General features: G+C 41.1%; 2 protein-coding genes across 2 annotated transcripts; both read left to right on the top strand.

Moving 5' to 3' along the window:
• The first annotated feature begins 2,387 nt into the window (after positions 1 to 2,387).
• Positions 2,388 to 12,822, top strand: GDF10 (growth differentiation factor 10). The gene is made up of 3 exons (XM_035330410.1): positions 2,388 to 3,221; positions 7,273 to 8,180; positions 11,784 to 12,822. The coding sequence occupies exons 1-3, from the start codon at positions 2,954 to 2,956 to the stop codon at positions 11,973 to 11,975; spliced, it is 1,368 nt and encodes a 455-aa protein (XP_035186301.1). The 5' UTR covers positions 2,388 to 2,953; the 3' UTR covers positions 11,976 to 12,822.
• Positions 12,823 to 14,756: 1,934 nt separating this feature from the next.
• Positions 14,757 to 23,125, top strand: GDF2 (growth differentiation factor 2). Its single transcript, XM_035330411.1, has 3 exons — positions 14,757 to 14,832; positions 14,872 to 18,241; positions 19,997 to 23,125. The coding sequence occupies exons 2-3, from the start codon at positions 17,896 to 17,898 to the stop codon at positions 20,935 to 20,937; spliced, it is 1,287 nt and encodes a 428-aa protein (XP_035186302.1). The 5' UTR covers positions 14,757 to 14,832; positions 14,872 to 17,895; the 3' UTR covers positions 20,938 to 23,125.
• The last annotated feature ends 573 nt before the right edge of the window (positions 23,126 to 23,698 follow it).

Raw genomic sequence — 23,698 nt, 5'->3', positions numbered from 1 at the left:
AAGACAAAAAAAAAAACTTTTATCACTAAGATGGAGGTTGGAAAGCCTAGCAGGGGTAAAGGTTGTGCTTGCAACAGACTGGAAGATGAACGTGTGGATCCAGAGCGGAAATCCAAGATGGGAGCTTGTTCTTGAGCTGATGGGATGGACTGTTACAGTGAGCACTGCTCCTTGAGAGGCAAAGCTTTCCCTGCCCACAGCAGGCACTGCCTGATATGTCCAAACTTCTCCTCTCAACACCAGGAGCTTTCCATGGCCCTGGATCAGCTCTGACCATTCCACCTGCTGTAACACCTAAACAGCACTGTGCTGCTTTGTTTCTTTTTTGGGCACAAAGATAATTTCACTATTGTTTAGAAAAACTGAACAACATACAAAAGTGTTTTTTTACTGACCATATATCATTCTTGTCATACTGTGTGATTTTGGAAGCTATGTGATGGGATTTTTAGAATTCTGCTATCAGTTTCCAGGAGAACCTGCAGCCCACTGCATTCCATCCAGTTTATTTTTAATTAACGTGTAACATATTTAAGGAAATGTCCTGTACCGTCCTACCTAATTGCACAGCATTATACATAGTATGGTATTTTTGTGAGTGAAAAATGAATGAGACATCCTACCATAAGTCATAACTAGAAATTTGGACTGAAGCCCAAATTCGGTAATAATTTGTTTCATCAACTTCCCTGGAGTTTTAACCATCATTATCCCTGCCACTGACTTTACCATTAAAAGGGTCAGGAAAAACTATTTTAATACAGATTTTAAAGTTCTAACATTAAAGGGAGTTAGTAAGCAATTTTACCATAGAACAAAGAGAATAGATTCCCTTCCTGGTGATGTATCTCCCCTCCTATATATTTTGTATGTATTTCCTACATCTGTGTTCTACAATAAAAGAGGCACAGATTGCAACAGTTCTTTTGTATAGATGTCTCTAATTCTAATGAAAGAAAATGTTATTTGGGTTGTTTTTGTATATAAGATGTTATTAACAGTGTGTAATGCTATTTATATCTTGATGATTTTAGCAGGAAGCTTAGATCTGCAATTTAAAATCTTGAATGCATTGCTTTAACTCCAGGGAAACTTTCTCCAAGTTCTGGCTTGCAAAGCTTTGACTTGAGCTATTTAAGGAGAAGAAAAAAAAAAAAAGAAAAAAAAAAAAAGAAAAAAAAAAAGAAGACGAAGAAAAAGACTCTACTTGGCAAGAGCTTTAATTAGCAGAAATTTCCACGCTAGGAATATTATTCTGCATGAGCAGAAATTGCATAGCTCTTGCCTCTAGATGCCTTAGAGATGCCATTGATTGGCCATATTCAGAACGGGAATTATGTGACCCAGTGCTAATTTGAATTCCTTTACCAAACACATTTTTATTTCATCATCTCAGCTGCATAAAAGAGTCAAAGTACCAGAGCTTTAAAGACTTAGAATTCCTGCTGTTCTGCAATAAAATAAGGCAAGAAATATTAGCCATCCCTGGTTGATTCTTTAATTCTTTCCCAACAATGTCAAAGTATCAGTGTCCTACAGGTTTTAGTGCAGGTTAAAGACTGATACAAAGTGTATGCCTGAATAGGAGTTTGGAGTGAGTTAAGGAGAGAGAGAACGTTTTAATGGGACATTGGTCCAAAATAGCCCAGCTTGTTCCTACCTCCTGCTGCCTCTTCCTCCTTTTCACAGGACCTTGATTGTATAGAAACAGTACAGACAAAAACCACAAACAACAAAAGGTTCGCTCATACCCCCAGTGGAGGTCATGAGCATGCTACCATGGAGAGAAAAAAAAAAAAAAAAAAAAAAAAAAAAAAGCATCAAAGGATGGTTTGGCTTATTTATAAGCAAAGAGTAATTAATGGGAGGTTTGATATTTTAGCAACGTACATTTGGACAAATTTGTGCTTGCAAATTGTTCATTTCAGACGTTCAAGGGGCACAGAGAGATGTGGCCTGGTGCTAATTTAAAAAATGAATTGAACCTTTCTTTGCGATGATCCAAAAGCTACAAACTTGTGGTTCAGAGGCTTTCAATAGTATCTGCTCAGATTTGACACTCCGAGGTTAAAAAAATCACAAAAGAGTTGTGTTATACACAGCAACAGTAGCTTTTTCCAACAATTTTTCAATTATTGCATTGTATACTCTCCAAGAAAAGTAACTGTCTTGGCTACCGGAGGATAAGACTTAAAAAGAGGCAGAATTAACGAACACCCTAGGAATAGAGTCCTCTCCCTCGGAGGCTGCCTGCCCTAGGACGGCTAGTGCACCCGCTGGGTGACTCTAAGCCTGGCTCCGAGCTGCTGTCACCTGATGGATAAGCACACCGCGCACCATCCATTTCTGAGTCACCGCCTTCCGACCTAAGCCGTGGCAGCCCTGCAGAACTTCACCCGGGTGCTCTCCTCCCTCATATCCCCCGTGGAAACAGCCCAGCGAGGAAAGTTTGCCTGGGCAAAGCCCCCTTCACCCAACTGCGTGAGCGCCTGTCCGGAGCGAGCAGTGCCCCGCTGCGCTCCCGCTGCTTCGCGCTGGCTCTTGCCGGGGATTTGCCTTTTCCCCGGCCCCCGGGAAGCGAGTGCGGTTACAGCGGGGCCCTTCCTCCCTTCTCCTCTTCTCCCTTTCTCCCTTCCTTCCTCCCTTCCACCCGCCGCCGCCCGCTCTCCGCCTCGAGGCGCGATTTCCCCGCCGCTCGCCGTGCCCCCGGCGGGCCGCGCGTCTCCAATCAGCGGCCGGCCGCTAATTCCGGGGGGCCTCGCCCCGCTCCGCTTAAAAGAGCGGGGCCGCGCCGCTCGCCAGGATCGCGGCAGCCCCTCCCGAGGGCTTCCCCGGCCCCCCCCAGCCCCTCGCCCCGGGGATTGGCCCGGCAGCGGCGTTAACAGCGGGGGGCCGCCCCCCCGCCCCGGGACACAGCGGCTCGGTCCCCGCCGGCCCGCAGCAGCAGCCCCCGATGGCCGGCCGCCTGACCTGCTGCTGCTGCCTCCTGCTCTGGGCCCTGCGCCTTCCCCCCGCCGCCGGGGGAAGCGCCGCCGGCCGGCCCCCCGCCTGCCCCGCCGGCAGAGCCCCCCGTGGGGGCTCCCCGCCGCTGCCCCCCGCACTGGGCGGCCTCGCCCAGGACATGGTCGCTGTCCACATGCTTAAGCTCTACGAGAAGTACAACCGGCACGGGAGCCGCCCCGGGGACGGCAACACGGTGCGCAGCTTCAAAGCCACGCCAGGTAAGGGGAGCTTGGGGGAGTCTGCCTGGGGGGTGAGGCGACTTCACGGCGCCGCCTGTATGAGTCCCGGGACCCCCGGTGCCCCCCAGCCGGGTACCGCCACTCTCTGCCCTCACCAGAAAGCATCTGCCCCGAGGGGATCACCCCGATGAGCTCCCGCTGCTGGGGCGAGCAAACCGGTGGTACCCGGGGCACTGCGGGGATGATCTACGCCTCTCCTGGGGGGACAAAACCTTTCCCGGGGGCACAAAGCCTCCCCCGGCGACCAAAATCTTCCCAGCGGCTCCCGTGCAGGAGCAGTGCCGCCCGCGGGACCGCCTGAGACTGCTGGCAGCTGGGGCTCGCTGCGCTGCCTCGCCCTGAGAAAACGAGGGGTTTCTCTCCCGCTCTGCCTCCTGCTCCTCAGCTCTGCTCGGCTTCGTTACGAGGGCGCAACAGCGCGTACTGGGTCGGAACTATGCTTTCGTTGTCACCGTCTCTCTTTAAAATCAGTTGTTTGCTCAGTTAATGCCCTTTACGTTTGTTATCCTTTGCCAAGGATCCTTAAAATAACATTTCTGGAAAACATCTCTTCCTTCTTTGGTTAGCTCTTATGGGTTATAGCTAGCATCTTAGTTAAGAAATAAGAATTAGACCAGCTTCCAGAACAGCACTTGTTACACTTAAGTACTGATTTTATAGGCACATCTGATGAATTACTACTGAGTGGTTACTAGAATATTGCACAGTAACTCACATCTGTAATGCACAAATTAAATCTTTCCTATGTCAGATGTAATATTACAAGTCCTGCTAGGAGGAGGAGATACCACAGAAGGCTGTGGCTGTTAAAACAGCCAGACCCCTAGCAGTTAGGATGTAAAGCAACTGCAGCAATTTGGGAGGGAAATCTCCGTGCATTAGACCAGTAGCCAGCCACTAAACTAACAGGGTTAGGAAGGAGCTGCCACAGTGGATGGTTGCTCCGTGACCTCCTACTGCTGCTCTTCCTTCTTAGTGAACTGAGCAGCTGATGCTGGCTGCTACCCAAACAGGGCCCTGGGCCACAAGCCCCATTTGGTGGCAGAATTATTGCATTTCCATATTCTTCTTTCTTTAGCTATTCTGCTGAACAAGCAGTTTGCATCCAAGTGGTTAAATTCAGTTTTAAAACACCAGAATCATGTTTTCTACCCATACATACTACACACTGGTATTTTGCTCATCTGTCAGAGCACAAATCTAAGGCAGAGAGAGATGCTTGCACAGTAACTTGTCCGGGGTCATGCAGACCTGTGTCCAGAACTCCTGTTTCCTGTATTCCATCTATTTCCCTTCTCTGTGGGATCCTGTCTCTTCCCAATAATGTGGCATGAAAGCCAAAGCTCCTCTGCAATGCTTTTTATGACAATAAATGTTACTTCTTTGTGATTCATCAATCTAGTGATGAGCAGTCTGAAATCAACCATGGAATGACACAAGACCAAGGGTGGGGAGAAGCTTGTTTCACAGTGTTTTCTTTATCTCCTCAAATAAATTCTAGCATTCTTCTGAGAGAAGAAATCAGCATGGTCTTCTAACAAGACATGTGGAACATCTGTTCTTTATGAAATACAGATGACACTTCTGATCTTATCTAGACAAGCAAAACAGACTACACCTACAATAACTTCCCTCTTGTTATCCCAAGCAATGCGTTTACTTTATATATAAAAAAGGTACCCTTCAGAAAACCTGTAAACCTCCATTCCTGCACTGCAGCTTAAAGCTCTTTGGGCACGTTTTAGCATTGGTGTTCAAGATGGGGTTGCCAAAATGAGGGCTCTCACTGGATTTGGGGTTGACGTTGCTCCTTTGTCATATGTGCTACTGAGGTCTCCTCAATTACACAGTTGTAATACCACAGCCCTGAGAAACCACACACCCCTTACAGAATATGGGTGGTGTTGACTGGGGTTGCTGAATATGGAGAAGCACTAGGTATTAATGTGAAGTAATTGCTACATAGCATATGAATTTTGCACATCTTCCAAATACAACTTCATGTTTCTCTAGCAGTACCAATAACTTCAGGAGAAATGCTTCACAAACATCTGGTTGCCTCTCAACTCACCTTCACCTGTGTTCACAAGAGTTGGTTACTTCTCTGGGAAGGAGCTGAGAGATGGGCAGGCACACAGTTCAAGTCTTGCCTTACTTCAATGCAAATTAATTCACAGACTTTTTTCTTGTTTTCAGGGAACTTTGTAGCTGTAGAAAATGGCACCAATTGACCAAGGTTAGCTGCACAGTCAAGTCACAAGTGACTTTGGAGTGTAGTTTGTGACCAAATGTGAAGTTATTGTCCAACTTCATCTAGATTGCTGAGATACAGGAATTGGTCTTCATGGCAGCAAACAGCTGCCTAAGCCATGAAGCCCTCCTACAAAAATTGTCTCTTCCAGCTCAGGCTCTTTCACTGAATGCCACCCACCCTCCAAATGAAGCCCAGGCCTCAGTGAGGAGTAGAAAATAGCAGCAGTTTAATTAAGACTGTATCATAATGTCTATGTGCAAGAAAAGCAAATCAAGATTTCTCAGGAACTGTAATTCTGGCCTCTAGAAACTTACAGTGGCTTTAACATAATTTTATAGCTTAAAATATCTTAAACCAAATTCTCTGCATATTGGTTTTCACACAAATGTGTAATCAGTAAATCTGCATTGCTAATCTTCACTTACTGCAATCAGTGTTCTCCTAATAGGTGGCTTGTCCACTAACAGCAAGTGGCCACTTGGCTGTTTTTTCTATACTCATCTCTTGTATATACCCTCCATGCATCTTGCCTGTATTCTGAACTTGAAGCTGCCTACAGTGATGAGAGGTAGATACAGTCAGTAAAATATTAATAGCTTTAATGCATGCAGCTAGTACAGCTCAGTTCAGAGTAGGTCTGGAAAACATAACAATTCTTGGCTGACAGGTTGGTAAAAGCATGAGTGATCTGATGAATTACAATAAAGATGGCTAGGCTCCATCCAAAACTCAAGCTTCCTCAATTCCTAAAAAGCCCACACTTCTAGGTTTCTGGATCTTCAGCAGCTATTGATTCACTATTTCTACAAAGAATGTCGACTTTTGAAGGATTTGTTTCACTTTGGAATGCAAAAATTAGAAATGTAGAAAAATTAAAATTCCCTTTCTCTGAGCTCTCATTCCAAATTCCCTTTTCATCAGAAACCCTGGGAGCTCTGGTGTTTGAAACGCTTCTATCCCACTGATGCATGAATTCAAGTTCTATATATAGAACTGATAGTACTAGCAGTACACTACTCCAAAGACTTGACTAGAATCTGAACTCTCAACTTTTTTCATAGTCTGAGCTCCTGTGAATACAACTAGCATTGATTAAAGAGTTTACTGATAGGAATCCTGTCCAGAACTGACAAAAACAAACAGGGTGTCATCACAGAACACTTCGTCAGCTGCTCTGCCATCTATGGAAATGTTACTTGGGTAGCAGGACAGGCTGGTCCACTCCACTGCATGAGGAGAAGAAATGCAGATGGTGTAGATGGAAGTTGTCTATTTGAGTATCAGTACTTCAGACTATATCTGTGGTCTGGGGACTGATGAACATCCTAATCTGCTATGGTTTAGTCCAAATGATGGCTCTAGTTAGCATATGTCTGAACTGGAAGGCAGCAAGCACCCACTTAGTGGTTACCCATTCCCGTCACTTAATGCATTGTTAGTACCAGTCTGAGCTTAAAGAGAGCAGTGTGTTCTTCAGATGGTCATATTTTTTTTCCTTGTGATCTTATTGATCTGTGAATAATGGGATAAGGAGTGTTCCTCTTCACCTCTGAAATTTAATATTTAATAAACCCTAACCCTAAATATTGTTAGTGTTTTTTTTCCTCTTCTCATTCACTGCAGTTTTAAGCTGAAGTGACTCCAACAAGCTCCCTATACTATTTGGTTTGAAGTGAGTAAGCAAAAAGCAAACTTTGCTAATCCGCTTTCAGGAATAAGTGGTTTGACTACCATTTCTTTCTCATATTTATCCATGTTTTCCTTGCTCTCTTGCAGAATTCTTGGCCCAGAAGCCACTGTACTGCTTCAACCTGACATCCATGCAGGATTCGGAGATGATCCTTGCTGCCACATTTCACTTCTATGCTGACAAACGCCCTCGGCACCGGGAAGTGTTTTGTAAGCGGTCCAAGAACTCATCCTGCCGCCTCCTTCACCTGCCTCCCATCCTGCGTTTCAACCTCATTTTCCAAACCATCCCCCAGAATTCTGCCTATGGACTAGTGAAAGGGAACATCACCGTGTTTCTTCAAAGGCGAGGGGCTTGGCATGCAAAGGACATCTCGCACATCATAAAAGAATCAAAACGGGCTGCAGAGCTCATCCTCTGCGCTGAGCTTGATTCTGGAGAGAAGCACCAGGGCTTTCCCGAACAGGTCACCAGCCATTTGCCTTATATTCTGGTTTATGCCAATGACCTTGCAATCTCTGAACCCAACAGTGTGGCCGTCACCCTACAGCGTTATGACCCCTTCCCCTCCAGTGATGGGGACCAAAACCTGTCACATAATGCTTCTACTGATACCCGAGTGAGAAGGGACACATACCTCTCTAGCTCTATACAGAACAATGAGTTGCCAGAGGTAGAGTATAACAACAACAAATACAACAAACATGACATATGGGAGAATGCCTACAAGTCCTTGAAACCAAAAGGCTCACGCAAAGACCGAAGGAGAAAAGGGCAAGAAAACACAGAAACACTTGCAAAGTCTCAGGTGCTAAATTTTGATGAGAAAACAATGAAGAAGGCAAGGCGAAAACAATGGAATGAGCCACGGATTTGTTCAAGAAGATACATGAAAGTTGACTTTGCTGACATTGGCTGGAATGAATGGATCATATCTCCCAAATCATTTGATGCCTACTACTGTGCAGGGACATGTGAATTTCCAATGCCTAAGGTAGTATGCCTTTTCACTCTTGTTAGCTTGCAAATAGTACTGTTCTGCCTTTCCAACTACTTCATTAGCTAGTTTTTTACTTTTAGACTTTTACTCATCTCACCATGCTTTGTTTAGACTGGAAAAATTAAGCAATATTGTTTTTAACAACTTTTTAAGAAAAATGTCTCAGGTAAAATAACTTCTAAAAGAATTTCTGATTTAAGTAGTTCTTATTTTATATTTTGAAACCATAACAGACTTACACAGTTTATTAAAATGTGGTTATGCACGCTCAACCGTCAAACTACTCTTGGGTGGCAGCAGAAGTAGACAGCATTAAAGCTAGTAAAACAAGCTACTCTATCAGAGTATTTCTGAATTCTACTGGTAATACCTTAGGAGAAAATTGCAGGGTAGTGACATGTATTTTAACTTTAAGAAGCTGCCTGCCACTTTGAAAATAAGAATGCTATCTACACTTATATTTGTCTCAAAGTTCTCTAGTGCTTCTTTAATTTGTTAGTCTTAAAATGGAGAAAATCCTGCTAAACTAGAAAAAAGTTGTTTTTCCATATGTGGCTGAAAATGCCAAGTAGCTGTCTGTAACACTCTAACTCTGGTGTTTTGAATTCCTCCTCGAGAAGCAGTGTGAAATTTCCTAATAAAGAGGCAAAGGAGTTTTTGAATTCTAGTGGAATTCTGATTTGGCCTACTCCCAACTCACTTGCCCTTCAGCAAAAAGTAGAAATTTTGGCGATCCCATGAAACACAAAATTCTCTCACTTTACAGGGCTTTCGGATAAAGGGGGAAGGTTCAAAGCACTGCATAATGTGCATGTTCAAAAACTAATTATTTTGCATTTCTACCTAGAAATGGTCTGATCATTCATTTAACTACCAGTTTTGCATGTGGTCAATCTGCCCATGAATAACTGATAGTGTTTTACAACAAAGAATATCAAAGATCTGAGACAGGAATCTGCCCTACAGGGAGTCTGTGTGTTTGCATTGAAATCAGTAGAATGACTGCAGGAAGAGAAGATATGCTGGCTAGTTTAAGTCTAGGAGGAGTAGAAATCCAGATTTCAGGGTGGGGTGCAGATATCTGCCCAGACCACATGTTCTTGTTCTGGCCAATGCTGAACCAAGTACACAAATTCATACATGATCTGGTAAAAATTTAAGCTTGCAGAGGTTCACATACAATTTCACTTCTCTGTTGTTGTATAGGAAGATTATGCAGCACAATGACCATTTCACTTATCCAATGTAAAACCCAGCCTGGGAATATGGGTCCTCAGCCATAATCTAATGCATGATTCATATGTACAAAAAAAAAATAAAAATTAACACACCTGGCTTCCTGTGAGCAAACTACTATGACAGAAGAGCAGACAGAACCAAAAGAGAATGGACATGTTTCTAGCTGGAACAGTGTAATACGTTTATATTAGTGATAGATTTAATGACAGAAACCAGTGTTTGGACAAAGCTTCTCCCTGATCTACAGTAATCAAAATACTCAATTTTATCCTTCTAAGAGAATCAATTTATGAGTTCCAGGTTTGAATTCCATTCTCAAAATGAAAACAAAGCTTTCCTGAAGCTAAGTACTGCTTATTAAGATGTGACAGAGGGTGTCTTCTGATGGGTAAAGTCAAGATAAAACAGACTTTAGAAGGGGTACAAACCAGGGAGAAGGTGAGCTGAAGTATTTCAGACTTGCTTTTCAACTACATCACCACCCTCCTGTTTCCTGAGGTTCAGAATTTCCACCAGCTAGGACTGTTGTAGAGGTTAAGAAAGAGCAGAACCTACCCTGCTGTATTTAACTTGTAGCCAGCATTTAAGTCATCAAGTGCTTGCCCAGTACCATCACTATCAGGCATTCAGCTCAGTCTTTCAAGCTTTCTACTTCAGCACATCGGTACACAGGCTAATGTGAAGCCTAACCCGAGATCACTAAGCACTTGGGCCAGATTTCCAGAAGGGCTGGAAAATTTGGAGCCTGGCTGGATGTGGGATGGGTGTGCTGCTTGGCTCCACTGTGGATGTAGGGCTCAGGCAGCCAGATTTTCTACAAAGTAATAGTTCATAATAAGCAGCTTTCTCTTTAAGCATTGTTGCTCATAATGTGTACGCTTGCAGGCATTAGAAACCTAATTAGTGCTGTCGTCTTCATAGCTTGATTTACTAAGGCTGAGTTGTTTCTAACTGGTTTCAGGGGTGACAGCTGCTCTCACTAGACTTGGCCCACATCTGTTTGTTCCCTGCAGATCCTAGAGACTGTATGGCTGGAGAAGGTCCTAGTAGGATCTTCTGCAGGTTCATAAAAAGTTCTACAAGACAGCTACTGGCACTGAGGGCAGTGATGGTTATTTGTTGCATGGGGTTGGGGTCAACAAATTCTTTATGTAGCCCATTAAGATCTGTGACTCTTTCAAGTAACACCATAAAATAATACAGGAGCTAGGACTACTCGAGGAGCTTTTTCATAAAGGTTAATGCAAGAGTTAGATTCTAGAAGCTCCAATTCTTTGATTTTCTAAACTCTGCAGTTGCTTATATACATGAAGGCTACTTCTGTCTCCCTTGCTGTCCAGATTTGCAGACATGGCCAATGTGGATAGAAGCTTATTTCTACTTCATGCAGCAGCTGCAAGGCTGCTGAATTACACTGCTGTTTGATTTTGGACAGCTTTGAAATCTAAGACAGCAAACTGTTGCTAATTATGTCAACACATGCTAATTACAGAAAGGCTCTTTCCCAGACTGGTCACTTGCTGGGACTGTCTTGATATGGATGCTGTCTTGAAACACCAAAGCTGAAAGGATGATTTCACAGTCCATCATTGTAATGACTCAAATGATGTCACTTAAGTTAAGGAACAGTTGAAAGCTTTAATTTAATTTAATTATTTTCACTTAAAGTATCTGGTTCCATGTTGAGATTTGCAAAGTCCTTGTTTGTTGTCCCCTGGATGCCATGTACACCAAATCTGCTGAAAACTACTAAAACTGTAGGTAACAGTACTAGTTTGCAAGGGCTTATGGCCTGAAAAGGCTCTGTGAGATTGTCTGTTCTGGAGCAACTTCCTTTTGTTGAGGCTGTTTCTGGAGCACTCTTAAACCAGAGTAATTAGTAGGGAAAAAGTAACTAGTAACAGGTCAGTGTATGTGAGGAGAAACAGTACTGAAACATATTTACTTTGGAAATACAGTAGCCAATTTTCTCAGTCAGACAAGAGGTTAAGAACGTGAGAGAACACCATACAACTGAGAAGTCTGCCCCACCTTAGCCCTTTTCCCTGCATGCCTGTCTCCAGCATTTAATAGGTGCAGCCATGGACATTGCTCTTTTTCTAAGCTGCTGACTTCTGGCTGTGCCACCAGTGCCCTCCTCTGGTATTTATGAAGGCAGCATACGGAATACAAACTCAGATACATCCTCTGCAGAAAAGCTGAAAATGTGAGGGCATGACTATGCTGCATTGCCCTGTGACTCAATCACATATATTCATTTTTTCAAGAAAACTAACATAATTACTGTCATTTTCCAAGCTGCTTTGGGAAAGCAGCTTCTCATAAATGAAGCAATAACCATTTTCTTCTCTGTTCTAGGTTGTCCGACCATCAAATCATGCTACAATCCAGAGCATCGTAAAAGCAGTGGGAATCATTCCCGGCATCCCAGAGCCCTGCTGTGTTCCTGACAAAATGAGCTCCCTCAGTGTCCTGTTCTTAGATGAGAACAAAAACGTTGTTTTGAAGGTATATCCCAATATGTCGGTGGAAACCTGTGCCTGCCACTAAGTTCATACAAACACATCTCTACAAGACCTACCTACCGGTCCTGCCTGACCACACTGGGAAAGTTGTGAATGGGAGATGAATCCACTTGTGTTGATGCCAACAATTCATCTACAATCCCTGCAATTCCTCTACAGAAAGCATGAGGAGAGGTTAAAACGATACCCGTGCTCACCTGGAAGGATATGTCTTACGATCGTCATCTGTCTTGTATATTTACCTTCCAGGAGTTCAGTGCTTTTACAAGTATCTTCCTAACCCACCTAGCCAAGAAACATGGTATTTAGTGAGAAATTTAAATGTAAAGTTTTCCATAATCAAAGGACTAAAATATGTTTTTATACACTATTTTTACTGACTATTTTATCTCTTCAGTTAACCAAGGAGATGGGAAATGAATTTGCAAAGGCAGGCTTGTTTTAGAATATCACTTTTGTAAACAGATCGAAACTTTGCCTAAAACACTCATTCTCTTAATCTGCATATTTATACTGAAAAATGCTGTAATAAAGGGCTTAATATGTATATTTTCTTCAGGATGCAAGTATAGTGCACTGTATAAGCTTTCATATATACAGTATGATAATACAGCCATTTTGGTTACCCTTCCCTAATATATAATTTGTTCTACAAAAGACATATATAATATCCCACAATTTTGGTTTGCTGGATATAATTTCAGGTTGTTAAACATATGCTCTGAGTAACACCTACTATATAGTAATATGTTGAAATACTAAAAATAAAATAACCAAGATTTATATTTTTGTAAATTATACTTTATATCCTCTAGATTGTTACATGCTTTTAACAAAAGCTAATAAATTAAAGGTACAGTAGTATCTAAAAATAGTTGAATTGTCTTTCTATAAATCCACTCTGCTACATTCTGGTAATTAGATGGAAACATGTAAATGCATGTTAAGCTTGTTATAATGTGCTTCAATAGATTAAAGCACGAATGGAATACCCTGATCATCTACACTGACCTCCTGCACAGCACAGTTCAAAGAGCTTTGCTCAGTAGTTTCTGCACCATGTATTATGGATCTTCTGTTTTGAGCCTGGAAATACCTTTGAAAAACCTGCATAAATTTGGCTTTAATAATTTCAAGTGATGGACTATCTCTACTGGACTATGAGTAGTTGTTCCAAAAGTTAGTGCTCTTTGTTCAAATGCAGTGGCTTAATCCTAGTCTAAATCTATTAAGCTTTAGCCTCAATTCACTGGATTTTACTGTAACCTATTTTTACTAGATCCCTTTGTCTATTATCCAAAATACTTTCACTGTGTATTTTTAGTATATAGAGCAGGGTCAAATTACATTTTGGCTAAGATTTAAATAGGTACTTTGATTTCTTATTATTCCAACTCTCAAAACAATTTCTCATGGCTCTTTTCTGAAGTCTTTCCAGAACTTTCATTAAATTCTTTTTCCAACAGTGAACTTAAATGGGACACAATCTTTGGCAGTTGTTCCATTAAAAATCTTAACAGAAATAACTCTGCTTCCCTCTAACTCCTGCATAATCCTCTGTTGATGCATCCGTGGTAGCCCCTGTAACTGCAGAGATGCTCTTCCATTACTGAGCCTGACAATTCTCTTCCTCTGCATCCCTGCATGCCAGGACACACTGTTGATGTGTTCCACTTTCACCCACCTGCTGTACAATCACCTGGGCAGAGCAGGAGCAGAACAAACTTTGAAGGTCTGTGAGGTAGCACAGACAGCAAGCTGTGGAGCCTTTCTTACTCAAGGGACAGTCCAACCTGCTGTACCAGCTTATCCTATTAGAGCTGTATTGGTCACGGAAAGGACAAAACGTGCACTGCCCTCTGATGAATGGCTTGACCTGGAAGGCTCCTATCCTGCTAAGGCACTAGGTAATTTCTACCATAAATATTCCATATTCGTGGGGTGCAGATTCCCAGACAACAGGGGTGTGTAAATGTGGCCCTTTCTGCTAACCTACACCAAACCAAGATTCTGTGTACATGGGAGTGTCTGCAAGGTTACTCTATCAACAGTTCTTCCTAGTTCCTCCCAACAGCTCTCATTAACAAGTAGTTTTCTCTAAGACCTTGTAGTAATTCCCAAAAGGTCATGGACCCTGCTAGGCATTTCTCCTCCAAAAACATTACAGGGATACTCATGGGTACTACCAGGACAAACCTTTGCATACTGTTATTAAAGACCTCCCTTAAAAATGTAGGGTCTTGTGTTTTTATAAACCAAGAGACATTGAACTAATGTTGACAGAGTAATGATGATATGTAAAGAAAAATTAGAAACTTCTCATTCTCAGAAATTGATTATTTGTTCCTACAGAACAGCCATAAGCATAACACTTTTCAAAGTATGCTAAGCCCTTGCCATTTCTGTGTTCATCTTCTACATGAAGATTTATCCTTTGTAGGTCGTCTTGATCCCATTTAACATCAACTCTGAACAGAATGACATATTAGTGTAGTGTATTTATGTTATAGTCTTTCGCATTTTGTTTTCCTCTGGGAATCTTTTCTGTATCTTGAGTTAGTCACTGCGTACAGATTTGCTTTCCAAGGTGTGCCATGCAAGCAATTACAAAAGAGAGATACCACCCTACAATCTGCTGTAAGGTCTGTAAGATGTAAGGGAAAACGCTGCTCCTACACACTTTAGGATACCTAGAAAACCCTGAAAGATCTAATCTGCATTTAAAGGTTTGTTGGCATAAGCATGCAATTTAGCACAGGCAAAACAAGATTACACCCATAAGTGCCATAGCCATCAAGGCATTCCCTTACTACACAAACAAGACAATTCTCTTATTAGCAAAATTTGTTTCATTTAGGGGAATAGTGTAACTTCAAGTAGAAGTTGACAAACATGGGTCGGTTTGTCATGACTTACCCAAGACAAACATGGGTATGTTTGTCACAAGGCATTTCCTGGTTTAGCTGTATTGGTCAATTCTCAAATGTGACCAAGGCCTTAACCACTATTTGTTTAGAAGTGGCTACTGCTTCCTGGGTCTTTGGTATTTAGACACCTAATCTTCCTTCAGAAAAGGAAGCTTTGCATTAAACACTTTAAATTATTTTTAAAATGGCACAAATGCAGTCAGCTGCTGTTGGAAAACACCAGCACCACTGCTCTCTTGGTTCTTCTCTTCCAACAGCTCTTTTGGTCTCTATGACCATCCTATAAACCATTCCACTCAATGTTAAACATTCTTGAGAAAGTTATATTGACAAACACTTAAAATAGCAGGTCAAGATAATCCCACTAATTAATCCTGAAAGAATTGAGGGTATATTGATATTGGACGATTAAAGACAGATAAGCCAGGAAAACAGCTGATACTAGTCAGCTGTCTTTGTTTTTTTTCTAAAACAATATCATTTCATTCTTTGAGATCACAGTTTAATTGTCAGTGGTAAAAGCAACAGATAGAATGTACTTAGCTTTTTGTGGACTGTTCCACTTCACTTTCACAAGGCAGCACAATAAGAAGAAACCAGTGGACAATATAAATGTATTTGTTTATCAAATGAATTAACAACTGTGTCACTGCCAAACCTCAAAGAGCAGCTTTCAAAATCAATTGTCACTGAATGAAACTGTTCATTGTAAAGTTTCTGCAAAGATGACACTTGGCCTGACACTATGTGACATCTTTGTATATGAACTGGAAGTCTGTATATGACAACATCCACAGCATTTGCATAGGAGTGTATAGGGGAGGTATTTGTATAGACATCTTGATTTAACTGCACTCCACATAATCAAAACACATTTCAAGGTAGACAGATGCAGAACGTTGTACCTAGGCACAAGAAACGGAGGCTGTTCCTACTGAGCGGAAGATTGCACCCTTGAAAATCATGACTTTTCAAACAGTTTTGGTGGTTGTCATGGTCTTATAACATTATATGAGCATCCACAGTGATGCTATGTAAAAAGAGCTACATGAAAGCCTTAAAAGATGCAGAGTGGAGAAAACTGAGAAGAAAAGGAGATTTTATTTTTGCATGTGGTACTGGTGAACAGCCACTAGAAAACCATGTGTAGCCCCAGTGTTCACCTTTTCAAAAAGGCACTGAAATTCTGACACCAACAGAGAAAACAAGAAGAATTAGTGCATTTTTAGACACGTTCTAGAAGATATATTCTCTGTTTATTTTATCAGAAAGCAAACTGAGAAGTAACTTGATTACACTGTGCAAGTACTTTGATGGGGGGGAAATGCCTGCACTGTGGGGCTCCTTAAGCCAGCAGGAAAGAACTAGTGTCTAGAAGGTAAAGGCAGACACAATGAAACAATAAATGAAGTACCAGGATTTATTTTTTTTAAGTGTGAGTGATAAACTTCCAGAAAAACTACTACAAAAAAGTGGGGAAAAAAAAAAAAAACACTCAATTTTTTTGACATCTTCAGATATTCTGGAGACCCTTGAAAAGCTATGCTTTAGCCAAACACAAGCCATCAGGCTCTTGCACACAGGTAGGAGATACAAGGGCCTTGAGTAAAACATAATCTTGCTAATTCAGGAGAACAGGATTAGTGCAAAGCAATCCTTTCTCACTTTACAGCTTAGGAACATAATTAACCAGACTCTTGGATCCCAGAAGTCAATTGAACAGATACGTAAGTGAGCATTTGAGAAGTCTGGGCTCACTTTAAACACCGTGTATGCCATGCTACAAAACTAGAGAAGGAAGGACAAAATCTTGTCTTTATCTTAGTGATTTTTTTTTTTAATGTAAGAGCTCCTAATGCTATTCAGACTTTGTGGTACATGTGCAGTGTGGATTAAGCTGTGATTAGAAAAAAGAATGCATTATTAATACTGACAGAAAATGTATCACTAGATTAGATAATGAGATTCATTCAGATAAATAACAAGTGCCATTTTTGCTTATAAATACACTTTTTATTTTCCTCTGTATCATGAGAAATGATATAATCAGACTTGTATTTTTCTCTTGGCCACTTCTTTTCATGGGTAACATTATCTGCATAGATAATCTTCCTTATCTTCACAGAGACCTCTTACTTTCCACGTAGCCTTAGCAGGCTTAGTTCTGTCTTCATTCTGAGGTCACCAAAATAATGACTGGTTGCTGCGGGACTGGACTGACCATCAAGAATCTAAGAAATATATTACATAAGATACTATAAAAACAATAATTAATTCCCATCTACCAAAGGAATCAAACTGCAAATGGACAAGGCTGCAAACAGCACGAAGCAAACTTGACACAAAACAGATATTTCACTGTGTACAAACAATAGCTCTTGGCTGATAAACGAAAGAAGTTTTAAGGTTGTTTGTACCACCATGAGATCAGGTCTTGCAGAATCACAGGTCTCCATCAAATTACTGGAGATTTTCTGATGGCAGGTTAAGGGATTGTGACAGAGAGTTGTGAGATGTTGTTTACTAACAGCCAATAGAGTAATTTTGTTCTAGATCTCTGTTCTCTAGTCCTGATAAAAACTGTGTAATCCTCCACGTCCCTAAGAAAGCTTCTGTCTGTGTTGGAAAGGAAATGATAAAAGAGTATAATTAAGCAATGATGACCCTTAAGTGAAATGTGGATTCTTTACAATATACAATGTTCTTCCCACCAGCCATATGTGTTTGTCAGATGTTTACAGAATCTTCATTAACTAAGAGCTTTGCTAGATAACAGAAGCTGAAGCATGGCATCAATGACTCAGATAAGGGCAAGTGTACAACCAATCTGCTTGACAACTGACAAGAGGCTGGGGTTTGAAGCAGACTGCGAAAAGAACACAAGAAAGTTATTTGCAAAGGGCATTCCAGTTGTTTGCCTTTCATCTCCTTTTCTCTCTCTGTAATGGTACAACATTTTTAATCAGCTAAAATACCCCTGTCCTCTCGTCTCTCCATCAGGAAGTAAATATATAAGAAATGCATTATTTTGGAGTATTAGCTGCATTGTCTGTTTTCAATATCATTGCCTGTCTGACAAGAGGCAAGCCTTTGGAAAACTGGGACAAGTTATCAGCTATGGGAAAGTCTGACGCACCCTTTCATGATCCTGGGGAAGTGGAAGATGAGACCCATTTTGACTTTAAATCTTTCCTGGAGAATATGAAGACGGATTTACTAAGGAGCTTGAATTTATCAAGGGTCCCCTCACAAGTGAAGACCAAGGAAGAACCACCACAGTTCATGATTGATTTATACAACAGATATACTGCGGACAAGTCCTCCATCCCCGCATCCAACATTGTGAGGAGCTTCAGTACTGAAGGTAGGAGAAGTCCTGAATATGTGGACTAGAATTTTTAAAGAAGTATATGGACAGCAGTTACTCAGATTATTTTGAATTTCTGAGGAAACTGAATGCCTAACTTCCACAGATTATTTAGAAACTAAGCATGTTAAAATTCTGGACTGTAGTCTTGCTCCATCATTTCTTTCCGTCTTTAAAAAATACCATTACCTTAAGTTTTCTTCTTTGATGTTCTTATTGTACAATATTCTCTTCTCAAATGCATGAACTGAGACAATGCCCTGAATACAGCATTTACACGAACCATGTTTCTCCAAGCTAGAGGTTTGTCACTGAGCTTCTGTGTTAGAATACTTTTGATCATCTATAGTACTGTAAATGTACTACATCTATAATACTTTCTTGATCATCATCAAGAAAGCTCTTCTTTCTAGTAGGCTCCTGTCATCCTTAAAAACACAGTAGCCAGCTGAGAAATTTGTCTCTGGATCCAAGCAAGGAACAGCAGTGCTCCCCACAGATTCTGGTTTAGGCAGGCAGATTTACAGGGAAAGCAGTAGTCATGCTTTCTCAACAACAACAAAAGATCTGTGTAACAATAAATAGATTTTTGAACGCACTGCCTAAAGAAGCAGTAAAAAATAGTTATAAGTAAATGCAGTTCTTGGGATAGAAATGAGACAGGGAGAATCTGCTTATATAAAAAATAGATATATGCAGGTAACATAGGCATCTCAGAATCCTCAAATCAGTGACCCTAGTCCTGAAATGGAAAGAAACCTTAACAGTATGACAGCTAGATAACAGCTAGACAGTGTAACAGCTAGATTACAGTTCCCACATCCCACTCTCCTCTCAGACTGCTTTAGAGGGTAAACACTGAAAAAGTGTAAAAAGTAGCCAAGTATCAAAAGCAGACAATTAAAATTGCCCTAAAACCCAATGATGCTTGAATAATTATCTTCTATTGACCATTAAATAGACATCAGTCAGTGATCACTTCAAAACATTACCAATGTGATCTTCCAGACAAATATCTGCCCCTCCCAATGCAGACTGCTGGTACTGCACATACATTTGCAGGAATATATATATATATATATCACACAAGCTCAGTGAGTCCAGCCTGGAACAGACCCAGACATGAAAGGCTGTTTATCACCAAGTGCCAAATTAGACAGACCCTCAAGCTTCGATTCAGGTTTTTCAAACGCTTTTCTATTTCCCCTAACTCTCAGTAACTCAAGCTGCTTTCAAAGCTCTCTGAAGACAGCTCAGGCAAAAGCCTCAGCACAACTAATTCTTAGAAAGAGACAAGTACATACTACACTTCTCCATACTAGGTGAGCAGTTCATCCCATTGCATGATGCTCAGTGGTAAATTCCCACAGCTTTTTTGAGAATCCTTTCTGTAAAAATCTCTTCAGGAAAATGCTAAATCTGAACACTTTAGATGCTTCGTTTACACACCTACTATTAACCAGCACCACCCACACCTTCTTCAGAGGCAGGCTCTTGATGCTATCCCTCCTCTCCTCCACACACTCACCTGACCATGACATCTTGGTGAAAATACCAACAAAATCCCACAGGGACCTCCATTTTGACTTTTCGCTCTCTGCCCTTGAAACCTGACCAGAAGGCAGAATTATTTTTTTAATACTAGGTAACCAAGTTCTTATTTCACTCTCAAAATATATCCTGCATCTTTGAAAAGCAAGTTAATGGACAGTCAGAAGTACTGTAACCACGTGTTTTAATTTCCTATTGCAGATGTTGTTTCTTTAGCTTCACCAGAAGAAAATCCATTTCAGAAACACATCTTGCTCTTCAACATTTCTATTCCACGATATGAGGAAATCACCAGAGCTGAACTGAGAATTTTTATCTCCTGTCACAGGGAAGTTGGGTCTCTGTCTAGATTGGAAGGCAACATGGTCATTTATGATGTTCTAGATGGAGACCACTGGGAAAACCCAGAAAGCACAAAATCTTTCCTCGTCTCCCACAATATCCAGGAGTGTGGCTGGGAGATGTTTGAAGTATCCAGCGCTGTGAAAAGATGGGTCAGGGCAGACAAACTGAAGACTAAAAACAAGCTAGAGGTTGTTATAGAGAGTAAGGCTCTGGGTGGTTTCACTTGTGGGAAGCTGGATATCAGTCTTACTCCTGACAAAAAAAATCTGCCCTTGTTAATAGTGTTCTCCAATGACCGCAGCAATGGGACAAAAGAGACCAAAGTGGAGCTCCGGGAGATGATTGTTCATGAACAAGAAAATGTACTAAATAAATTAGGAAAGAACAACACTTCGTCTGAAGAAGAAGAACCACGAGAGGGAAAGGCCATCACTGGGCCCCACCGGCATTCCTCCAGAAGCAAGAGAAGCATCGGAGCCAACCACTGCCGGAGAACTTCCCTCCATGTGAACTTTGAGGAGATTGGCTGGGATTCCTGGATCATCGCTCCCAAAGACTACGAGGCTTTTGAGTGCAAAGGAGGTTGCTTCTTCCCTCTGACAGATAACGTTACCCCAACAAAACATGCTATTGTCCAAACTCTGGTGCACCTCCAAAACCCAAAGAAAGCTTCTAAGGCCTGCTGTGTTCCAACCAAATTGGATTCCATCTCCATTCTGTATAAGGATGATGCTGGTGTGCCCACGCTGATATATAACTACGAAGGGATGAAAGTGGCGGAATGTGGCTGCAGGTAGTATACAAGGCAGAAGCTCTAAGAATAAACCCCTTTCTGCTCTCTGTAAATCTGTACACTAGTAATGCAAATGAAAATCCTTGCAAACAAGGTTTGGAGCACAGCATTGGGCTAGCTGTTGGTGCAGCTTCTTTTAAAGGAAAGCTGGCAATTAAAAAATGGCAATCAATGTAAATAGTCTGCATTATGTATCATGAATTAAAATTTTGTGAGATTGAAAGAACCATGCATTATTTCTAACAGTAATATAATCTGAATACCTTATTTGAACTTTTCTCTTAAATCAGTTCAGTTCAGGTCACAAACCAAAGCATCCTCAAAGCAGCCTATGGGATTGAGGATGTCCTGTACACATTTAATAGATACAGAAATATAACTCTGTCATCCAACTCTGACATTTTCAACTTTTGTAAAACTCAGTGAACTGAATTTGGTCTGCATGGTAAAGTCAGGAGTCTAAATTCTGCAAGCCTTTTCTCATGTCAGTAATCTCAGAGGCTTTCACAGATCATTTTAATACAAATTATTTACTCCTCTAGTGAAGTTTTGCAATTTCCAAAACAGACGAGACTCTCCATCTTGTCTCATTCACAAGTTTCCTTCTGTGGGTAGCAGGTGCCTTGGTTTCATCTTTCTTATCCTCAATGTCCCTATTTTTACCCCTTTATGGCACATACTTGAATGATAAGAAGCACAGCCTTCCGCTTCTAAGACACTGTTTCCTAGGAGGAACAGCAGCCCTTATCTCTGCACAAAGATAAGGAGCCACTTTGACCTACTGCATATTCTTAGTATTTCTTTGCAAGAACATGCAGTCAAACAATGTCCAATCTTAGGATCTGTATCCTAACAACAGTGGGGGTTGGCAGTGCTCAGCACTTGTGAAAAGAACTCATTTTTAAGGGTCTAAATAATTTCTTTGGAGTCTGTGTTTCTTTTTCTTTATTTCTTCTTGGGAGAAACTCTATTTTGCATACAAAAAATCTTTCACGCCTTAGAACTGGGATCAATTGAAAATTCCTGTCTACGTTCTGGGACACATGCTATTGCATGAGATAAATACACTACCATGCAATGGTCCTCCTGACTTCACTTGTATTTTCACTAAACAAGAATCGCATCTTTCCTGCAACTAAAGAAAACTTCCTTTGATTTTAGTGAAGGTTTCGCCCATACAAGAAAAGACAGTGTCTTGTGTTGTTTTCAGGTGCTAGTTTTAAGTGCTGTACAAAGCTGTCATGGACCAGCTCACTTCTATCACTCCACCTTCCACCAAAAAAAAAAAAAATCTATCAGAGAACATTTTTGATTCAAACTCATAGCAAACTATATGTCTGTACAAAATATAGAATATTGTCTGAACAGAAGCTTAACGTATGGAAGCAACATGATTTAAATGAATACATATGTTTTAAATTAAGGCAGCCTGTGGGCAAGACGAATTCATTTGGCATGAACAGCTCAGTTTGAAATCTAATATGCAGTTTATTTACTATTGTTAACTTAATACAGAGAAAATAGCAGGTGAGTGTGAGCAGGATGGTTGTAATTCCATCAAGAACTGATGGTTATATCACAGACCATGAGCACAAAGCACGATTCATCAGAATCCTGGGACTGATTTATAGCCTTCTTCATTAGAACTGGGCTGCAATTGGATCAGATCTCAGGTCTGGGTCTAAGCAAACTCCATCCATCCATAGATGCATGTCATTAAGCTCTTAGGTTTCCTGTGACATCCTCTCATTTTACCACTCCCCACCGGCTTCTGTCATCTTACAGTTGTTACGTCTTATTCCTTTCAGAACCCCCTGTATTCTCTCCCTGTTTTGCTGATGTCTCCTAAGCTCATGACATTTTGTACAACTTCCCTTCTTAAAGTAAAACAAACCACCGAACAAGAATTTGGTGTGAACACATTAGAAAACTTATTCACCCATGTGCTACGGTAATTGCAACTGTGTGCTGCTCTTAAGTCATCTAAACACAAGGTCCTTGTTATAATTCCAAGTTTACTGAATACAGGACTTCATCCATAATCAAATGAAATAGTAGGGAAGGAGAAAGACCAGTTCCCACAGAGAGAAATTCTCAACAATCAATTATTCTTTTTTTTTTTTTTCACACTCTCAAATCAAATATCAATCTTTGTTTTCCAAAATTACTTGAAGAAAAAATAAAAATAAAAAGATCCAAAGCCATTTTTTTTTACTCAAAAATTCAGATCCTAGCTACGCTATCAAAATTCCACTGAAGCTCTATAGCCTTTTTCCCAAAACTGTAGTACAAGTCTCTTTTGTATTTCAAATACAAGAAAAAAATCAATTCCTCCTCCAGCCAGCTCTAATGATCGCATTCCCAAAGGCTTAACATTTTGGTTGGTACAGCAGTAAATTGAAACATGAATCTCTCCACAGGGTGATGATCAGGGTCAAGAAGGAATAAGACCCCAGCAGTGACTACAGATGCTACCTACAGCATGGCTGAAGTATGTGTCAAATTGGTGTTTGGTTTTACATTGTAAGTTTAGCAGCCCAACTTATGTTGTTTTGAACATTTGATTTTAAACAATTGCTCAAGTTCACTTCTCAGTTTCCTTGGGGTGCAAAGAATCAGCCAGGTGGCCAAAAAGCACTAGAAAATACAAAGGTTGCACAAGCAGGCAAAGCACCCTGCCACCTGCATCAAGCCAGGCCCCATCAGACACTGAGAAAAATGCCCCTCGCCACCAAACTGTGGATGTTGACCAGCAGCTTGCTGCT

Source organism: Oxyura jamaicensis, chromosome 6, assembly GCF_011077185.1.
Source record: "Oxyura jamaicensis isolate SHBP4307 breed ruddy duck chromosome 6, BPBGC_Ojam_1.0, whole genome shotgun sequence".
Taxonomy (NCBI): Eukaryota; Metazoa; Chordata; class Aves; order Anseriformes; family Anatidae; genus Oxyura; species Oxyura jamaicensis.
This window is presented reverse-complemented; position numbering and strand designations above follow the sequence as displayed.